Below are 9369 nucleotides of genomic sequence, written 5' to 3'. Positions count from 1 at the left end.
AAGTACCCTTGGGAAGTCCATCAAAAGGCTCAGCAAATTGGGGAACCACTCTTTGTGTGGCCAAAAGGGAGCGACTAAGGTCATTGACACGTTGTTGCGTGCATTGAACTTTTTTAACACTTCCCTCGCCATGCTGAAGGGAGGGAAGGCGTAAAAGTCGAGGTTCGATCAGTCCTGCAGCATGACATCCGTTGCCCATGCTTGCGGGTCCGGAGCCGGGGAACAATACAACAGAAGATGATGGTTCCTTGACGTCGCAAACAGGTCTATCGACGGCTTTCCCCACAGCTTCCACATATTTCCTCTTTACCAACGTCCCTGTCGATGAGACCATCCAGATGATCTTGGACCGTGTGTATAGGGACCCCACCACCTTATCCCTGAACATCCCTGAGCATGCCCTCCATGCCCAACTGGAAATATGCATCAAAAAGGCCCCTTTCTCCAACCATCGTGGCCATATGTACACCCAGATCGACGGGGTGGCAATGGGTTCTCCCCTTGGAGTCCTCTTTGCCAATTTCTATATGGGCACTGTGGAGCAAAGGGTATTCGAAGACATGCACCAACCAAGGATGTACGTGCGCTACATCGACGATACCTTCGTCAACGTCAATTCGCAAGAGGAGATAGAGAACCTGAGGCGTGCTTTCCACAACCATAGCTGCCTCAGTTTCACAATCGAACATAGCCAAAACTGCTGCCTCCCCTTCCTTGACGTCCTTGTGGCACAGAGAGAGGCCTCTTTCTCTACGAGGGTCTACACGAAGCGCACGAACCTGGGCACGTGTATGAACGGGGCGAGCGAGTGCCCCAAGAGGTATAAGCGCTCTACCATCAGCGCCTACGTCAGGAGGGCCCTCTCACATTGCTCCTCCTGGAACGACAAACACGGAGAAATAGCATGTGTAGCCCAGACCCTCATCGACAATGGACACCCAAACCAGAATATAGAAGAGTCTATCAAGGTGAACATCAATAAATGGTACCATCAGGAACCTCGCCCCGATGCTCCTGAACGCATAGAGCTCTTCTATAAAGGACAATTTCACCATAAATATAAAGAAGACGAACATGCCCTCAAAAACATCATCGAGAATAATATCAGGCCCATTGACTCCAACAAGAATACTCATCTAGTTATTTACTACAAGAGCAAAATGATGAACAGCCTGGTAATGCATAAGAACCCAGCCCCCCCCTCAACAGGACCCCTTGAAGAAAACCAACGTGGTATACCGGTACTCATGCCCGGTCCGAGTGTTGTGGTGTAGAATAGATAGGGAAATTAAATAGAAAAGAGAGAGAGAGAGAGAGAGAGAGAGAGAGAGAGAGAGAGAGAGAGAGAGAGAGAGAGAGAGAGAGAGAGATAGAAAGAGAAAAAGTTAGAGAGAGAAGGAGAGAAATAAGAGTAAAAGAGAGGCAAAGAACACAGTGATAACGGCCAAATGCTGTTGTGTCGTGTTATCAGTACGCGAGATGTTTACATTGCAGTATATCGTATTTAAACCATAAAAACAGTTGTAAAATGAGAAATAATGGCCTCGTGATTGAAGCCAAGCAAAACATGAGTCAGCACAGTCTAAATGCTTACAACAGCTGATTCTATAGCCCCGCCCTTCTCCGGAAGGTGTTTTCGTGGAAGTTCCAGGAATTTGGGGTTGACCCAAGTGATATACTTCTTCAACCTCCAATCAATTATGTGTGGGAGGGTCTTTCCCACACCCTCCTAAGATCACCTCCTATCAAGTCCTCTAAGGAGAGATTTGAATCACACCCGCTACAGTCCTTCCAATCAGCTACTTGAAGGGGAGGCCTTGCTGATTAATCCTTCCAATAAGGCTAGAAGGAGGTGGAGATTTACAGATAGCAAGTTTCCTGAGGGTTCAACGAGTGAGAGACCGACGAGGAGACCAGAGTCAGAACTGTGTCCTTCAAGGAGAGTACTTCTCCCAATCGCTTCCGTGTTCCCCATATAGACTGATTCAAGAGTGATTCGTTTCTATCATTGTAACTTGTTAATTTTGTACTGATCTTTATAATATTAAGTACTAATTAAGTGAAGAAATTACCGATCTCGTCTCTATACGCCTTTCTGAGAGATATCAATATTTAAAAGGAATAAATATACAAAGATAGCACATCATCCATGAAGCGATCTGAAGGACACCTCGAAAGAAACCAAGGTAAGAAGAGAAAGACTAAAATCTATGCAAACATATAACGAAGGGCGTAAGAACGATAAAAATAAAACCATTACAATTGGTGGCAGCTAAAGTGGATCCAGAAGGCGAGACGAAACAAACGAACAATAATGAAATTATCAGTGCAATTATTTAAGTTACAGTGAAACGAAATTCTACAAAACGAACTTAGATTTTTTTTACGACGACGAACAAAATATATCAGAAGAAATAAAAATACTCCAGCGAATAGCAGCTTACAACAAGAACGTCGAGTGTGAATAAAACAGTTTAGTGCGTCCCGAAGCCAAAAACATTTTGAACTGTTACCGTCAACAAATTGAGCAAAAGGCCGACAGCGATAATAAGCCCAGTGTTAGCAACATTGCATCGAGTGATTGAAGAAAAACAACGTACAAACTTTCAACAAGATTCCGAAAGCGGAAAACCACAGCGGAAAAACAACGCAGAGCGTAGTGATCCGACAGCGAAACATTCACCGCCGAATGAACAACATTTAGCGATATCACGATATCAACAACACAACACAGTAAGGAATTTACTGTCCTCTCTCTCTTAATAAATATGTGAAGATATATTTTTTTTGCATCTTGCTATAAGATTGAAGATTAAGAAAACTCTCTCTAGTGAATAAAATTCTTTTTGCATAAATACCAGCATTACTCTCTCTATGATAAATTATTTAGTAAATAATTTAGATAGGGAATTAGCTATTTTTTACTCGGTTGGTGATGATTATTTGAGAAGTTATATATGTAATTTTGTGTACTTATTATAATGAATTTTAATGATATGATGCCCAATTTCATATAAGAATTTATTTTGAGTATTGAAAAAGGTTTTAATTGTGCACTTGAACTCAATAGAGAATTTAATTTTTTTGTGTGACAATTTGACAAATTGTTTTTAATCTTGGTACAATATAACGAAAAATTTTTTTTTTTGATTGATGTACTCTGAGTGAAAAATTTTTTGTGTGTGGACATGCAACGAGTATTTGATGAATTACTGAACACTGTTAGACATTCACATTACGATTTAAGACCGTCGACAATTAGACGAAGTCGAATTTCAAGACTAAATTCCCACTCCGCTGTAGTGCAAGGAAATACTAACAATAATAACACAAATAACCAGAACCAAAATAGTGTTAATCATTCTAATACTACTAACAATAATAATAATAGTAACAATACTAATAATACTAATAATACTACGCACATTACAATTTTTAATATGAACCAGGCGGCCGTCATAACAACCGCCACACGCTTCTGTGGACAGGTGGATGATTCCAATCCTGACAAAAGCAGACTCGAAGCCTATACTGTAAATCATTGGCTAGCAGATGCAGATAGTCGTATAATTTCAGGGGAATAACAGATGAAAGAGCTAAGATAAATGAAGCCTTGTTGCTCGTCAGCTCAGAACATGGAGACGCACATAAAACTTTGAATTCCACAAGTTTTAGCAAACTTAATAACTATGTAGAATTTAAAGAAATTTGTTTATCACTCTGGGAACCAGTAAATCAGACTGACGGTTTATATAACCTAACTAGATTTCTTAACACACAATATAAAACAATTGCTAATTTTATGCAAGCGTGGAGAATGCAATAGAGAAAATAAGCGAAGATTTAGAGAAGACAGGTATTACTATAGGAGACAAGGATCAGTTTGGGGCTAGTGCCCAGAAATTAGTTGAGCTACGGCATGTATTAAATTACGTGTCATTTGGAACCATATATAATATTCTTGGAGAAGAGGAAAAGAAAGCTTTCAGAAAAATAAAACTTGATCCCAGAAAAACAAGCCTTCAAACATTGAAGACAATGAGAGAAGAAATCCAAAGGAAAGAGATAAATCTATCCAAGGAATTCATTGGGAACAACAGAAGCACAAAATGAAAGGAAAGTCAGAAATAATAATCCTAATTTTAAACTGAATAATAAATTCTATGATAATTCCAGACAAGCAGGAAATAGACCAAATACCTTCCAAGGAAATATGCCCAAAATACTAAAAGAAAATGGAATCCAGATCAAAGGGAAGAAACAATCTAACAAAGAGTGGACCACACAAACCTTATAGATATGGTCAAAACTCAAACACAAACACTTCAACCCAAGTGAACTATTCGCTCAGGGCGAGACCCAAGACAGCCTCTGAAAACTGCGGGTATACAAATCATTTTACAAATGAGTGTAGAAAACCTAGAATCTGCACGGTTTGTAAGAAAATAGGACATTTAACAAAGAATTGCTGTTTTAAAACACAAGAAGGAAATAAAGAAATAGTTGAATTAAGTAGTAACCGCTCAACATCAAATAAGTCTTCAAATCAATGACAATTTATCCCTACACAGAATACCACAAGAAAGTCCCTTCAAGAAGATAAATTAAGAGAAGAATTAGCAAAATAGGAGAAGTGAAGGTTCATCCGCACTATCCATATTGCAGAGTAAAGAAGTTGTATTTTCCATGGATGAAGAAGAAATAATCAGAAAGGATTTACCTATCATTAAAATTCCAATACAGAATAAATTATGTACTGTCCTTATGGATTCAGGTAGTACTGTAAGCATAATTGATAAACACACATTAACAAGCTACTTAGGCGTTAAAGAAACGCTAATTCAGGGTCAAAGCAAGATAATAAAAGGAGTAGCGGGTAAACAGATAAAAGTTTAGGCAATGTGAACTTAGAAATAGACCTTTTCGTCACATAAAACTGTTGAAAGTTTTATAGTTCTAGAAGACAGGTTCTTTCCTGCACAGGTGTTGTTCTCATATAAATTAATGAAGAAATGTGGAATTATACTGAATTGCCGAGAAGGAAGAATTAACCTTACACAAGATAATAAAAGAGCGTATGCTTTACGCTTGAAGAAGAAAAGTTTCACCCAAATCTGATCAATTTGTCTGAGACGACTTCAACAAGCGACAAAGATATACAGAAAATAACCTATCATCAAGAGAACAATCAAATTAAAATGAATGGTAACGGAAAGGAGGAATTTCCACAATTACAGACTAGAAAGTTAAGATATGCACATCCAGAAATTATACCCTCCAACAAAAGAAGTGACCCAGAAATAAATAAAGGTGATCTCCAGTGTTCTGAATATGACAAGGAACAAGACATTTATGAGGATAATTATGCAGAGATAAATACAGAACATTATAGCAATGTAGTAATCAGCTATGATAATGAAGGGAAATTAGTAAATGAGGTACTGTTGTTAAACAAAATAAATAAAGTAGATATAAATGATATAATAGCAGTAACTGAAGAAACTAGTATAGATGCAGAACATTGTTACTTTGCAGAAACAAAAGATGAGGAAGTATGTTGTGTAAGCACTGCTGATGATAATAAAGTACAATTAATACTAAACAGACAGGTAATTTTGCATCCAAAGTGTTTAACAAAAATACATCTAAGGGGAAAAGAAGAGATAGGAGTTAAAGATGTTCTTTTACTAAATGAAGAGTTACCAGAATTTGTCAGAATGGATAATTCTTTAGTCCACATGAAGGGTGATACTTGTGAAGTTTATGTCCAGAACTACTCAGATAACAAACTAACACTTTATGCAGGCATTATCTTTTGTAAAGGAATACCTATTAACAATCCATTACTAACATTAGAAGAAGAAGCATTTTTCTCTGTAACTGGTCAAACATCTGAATTAAGCAAAGAAGTGAATAAAACAGATTTTCCAGAAAACAAAGATAGATTAATTCAAGTATTAGAAAAATACAGAGATGTAATAGCAATAGAAGGAGATAAATTAGGTAGAACCAATGTCCTAAGGCATAAAATTGTATTAGATGATGGAACAAAACCATTCTTTATTCCTAATTACAGATTACCAATAAGCCAAAGACCCATAGTTGATAATTTGATAGAAGAAATGAAGAAAGATGGGGTAGTCATTCCTTCTAAATCTCCATATAATTCTCCATTACTACTTGTTCCAAAGAAAGATGGAAATTGGAGACTTGTGATAGACTATAGAAAGTTAAATTCCAACACCATCCCCGATAGAATGCCAATGCCAGTGATTCAAGATATGTTAGCTCAGTTAGGAGGTGCAAGGATATTTTCATCTTTAGATTTACTTAGTGGATACTGGCAAGTACCTTTAGACGAAGAGTCGAAACCATTCACAGCCTTCAGCACACACAAGGAACACTTGCAATTTGAAGTCATGCCATTTGGACTCACTTCGGCTCCTTTAACGTTTGTTAGATTAATGCTTCAAATATTGGGGATATAGAAAATGTTGCAGTTTACTTAGATGATGTTATCATTTTTAGCAAAGATTTAGAAAGTCACCTCAAAACATTAGAAATAGTCTTGGAAAGATTAAGAAGAGCAGGATTAAAAATCAAATTAAAGAAATGTCAATTCTTAATGAAATCTTTGGAATACTTAGGACATGTAATTAGTGAAGATGGTCTGCAGAATGCAAGCAGGCAAGATAAAAGCAATAGTTGAATATCCAGCTCCTACCAATTTGAAAGCATTGAGAAGATTCCTAGGAATGGTAGGCTACTATAGACCTTTCATTAAAGGCTTTGCTACAATAGCCAAACCATTAACAGAATTAACAAAGAAAGATGTCAAATATGAATGGAATAAAGAACAAGAGACAGCTTTCCAAACACTAAAGAGTAAAATGACCAGGAATCCCGTACTAGTCTACCCAGATTTCTCAAAGGACTTTTACTTAGCCTGTGATGCATCGAGTACCGGGCTAGGGGCTGTATTATTACAAAAGGACAAAACAAGAATGAGAGCAGTATATTATGCCAGTAGAGTTTTGAATGCTGCAGAGAAAAATTATAGCACAATAGAAAGAGAATGTTTAGCATTATACTGGGGTCTAAGGAAATTTAGACACATAATTTTAGGACATAAAGTCAATGTACTTACTGATCACAAACCAATTTGTGATTTGTTTAAGAAGAGAACTTTTACAAATAACATGAAGTTCAATAGATGGTTCATTAGTGTGTTAGAATTTGCACCAGAATTCAGATATATCCCAGGAAAATTTAATACACTAGCAGATGCATTATCCAGAGCCCAAGAAGAAACAGAGAAATGTATTACCACTAATACTTTTGTTTTAGCTGTCAAGTGGTAGATTTAGATTTGGAAAGAGTACAAATACAACAAGGAATGGATACAGAAATCAGGCATATAATAGGACAACTAATGACAGATGAATCTTTAAAACCTGATTTTGTTTTAATCAATGGATTATTGTATAAAAGACCAACAGAGAAGAATGGTTATTCTCGACTATACATCCCGAAAACACTAATCAGAGAAGTTTTAGAACTAACACACTCATACAAGTTAGCAGGACATCCAGGAATCAAAAAGACAACTAGAATCCTAACCAGAAACTATTTTTGGCCCCATTGTAGTGAGGATGCCAAGAACTTTGTACAAAATTGTGTAGTTTGTAATAGAAATAAAGGTAACGTAAATCCAAAAGCTCCACTTGAAAAATACCCATCAGAATTGAATCCATTTCAGGTCGTATCTATGGACTTTTTAGGTCCATTTCCTACAACTGTTAGGGGGAATAAACAAATATTAGTCTTTTTAGACTATCTAACAAGATATGTAGAGATTGTACCAGTAAGAAATAGAGATGCAATTACAGTAGCAGAAGCTCTTAAATCTAGAATTATTACGAGACATTCATGTCCCCAAGTTCTTCTTTCTGATAACGCAGCAGAATTTACTAGTGAACTTTTAAGAAAATTATGTGAATTTTATGAGATAAATAAATGTCAAATCACAGCATATAAACCAAGTTCAAATGGAGCAGTAGAAAGAACGAATCGTAAGATAAAGGATATCCTGAAAACTTTAGTTAAACCTAATACAGAAGACTGGGATTTAGCTTTGGAAGACGTACAGTTTACTAAAAACAATACTGTAAATGAGACAGTAGGAGAATCACCACACTACTTGTTATACGGATACGAGAAGAGACTACCAAATACGTTACTAGATGATGCAACACCACCCCGACATACTTATAACTACGATGACTATATTGCCTGGAAAACTAGACGTACATATGAAACGATCAAACAAACGAGGACTAGACTTAAGGAAGCTCAGAGTGTCCAAGCAAAGTACTATGACAAAAATACAGCTAAACCAAAAATTGTAGTAGGTGCTCAGGTATATGTTCAGAATCATGTTCCAGAAGGTCCTAATGTAAAAGTATCCTTAAAGTTCCAAGGTCCTTATAGGGTATTAGAAGTGTTGAAGTTAAATAAGCTAAAGATCATAAGTGAGAGTGATCTAAAAGGAAAGAATTGTTCATACCAATCATGTAAAGGTAATAAAAACAGACTCTTGGTCCAATAAGAGAATAGTTGAATTATTGAAAGAAGTTGAACAGGAACCAATAAATAACAAATACAATTTAAGAAAAGATAAATTTATGTAAAGTGTTGAACTATTAGATATAAACAATGTGTAGGCATTAAAATACCTCATGTATACAGAATATCTGATAAGGCTTATTCTTACAGATACAAACATGCGGTTCTTCTTGGTTATCATAACACTGCTTTATGTGTCATCTGAGGTGGTGATATATATATACATGAACTACTCTAGTGAAGTTAAAGAATTTAAACTGTCTCAGTTAGAGTTAAAACAAATAAATGAGTTGGCTTTAGTAGATGAATTTTTCTATTACAAAGTGATAAAAATGTTTCACCAATTCTGTCTCTGTTCAATTTGGTCATAATCATTATTGTAATAATAGTGTTTGCAATTTTGGTCAAACGTGTGGTAATTTCAAATGTTGAGAAGATTATAACAGAAATAAAAAGGACCAATGAAGAGTAAAATGATCTTATACACATAATTTGCTGCTGAATTCTTTATGTATTATTGTTTGCATTGTGTTAAAACAATTAACCATTTTTACAGTATAACAATTCGTTATGTATATATATATATGTATGTATATGTATCTCTTTTGATTCATGATATAATATATGTGAATTTTCTACCATATATTTAATTAATTGATTTTTGCATTAGTGCATTGACACAGTTTGTACAATTTAAATATTTTTTTGAGAATTGACTTGATGGGCAATCATATAAATGCTTTA

At 35.9% G+C, this 9369-nt stretch overlaps 1 protein-coding gene across 1 annotated transcript; it reads left to right on the top strand.

Annotated features, from left to right (window-relative positions):
- The first annotated feature begins 338 nt into the window (after positions 1-338).
- Positions 339-1274, top strand: LOC136841172 (uncharacterized). The gene has a single exon (XM_067108212.1). It carries the CDS (start codon positions 339-341, stop codon positions 1272-1274), a length of 936 nt encoding a protein of 311 aa, XP_066964313.1.
- Positions 1275-9369: the final 8095 nt, after the last annotated feature.

This window comes from Macrobrachium rosenbergii, chromosome 8 (genome assembly GCF_040412425.1).
Source record: "Macrobrachium rosenbergii isolate ZJJX-2024 chromosome 8, ASM4041242v1, whole genome shotgun sequence".
Classification (NCBI taxonomy): domain Eukaryota; kingdom Metazoa; phylum Arthropoda; class Malacostraca; order Decapoda; family Palaemonidae; genus Macrobrachium; species Macrobrachium rosenbergii.
This window is presented reverse-complemented; position numbering and strand designations above follow the sequence as displayed.

Excerpts from the sequence above, each read along its gene's own strand:
- LOC136841172 (XM_067108212.1), top strand. The coding sequence starts at position 339 with ATGATCTTGGACCGTGTGTATAGGGACCCCACCACCTTATCCCTGAAC.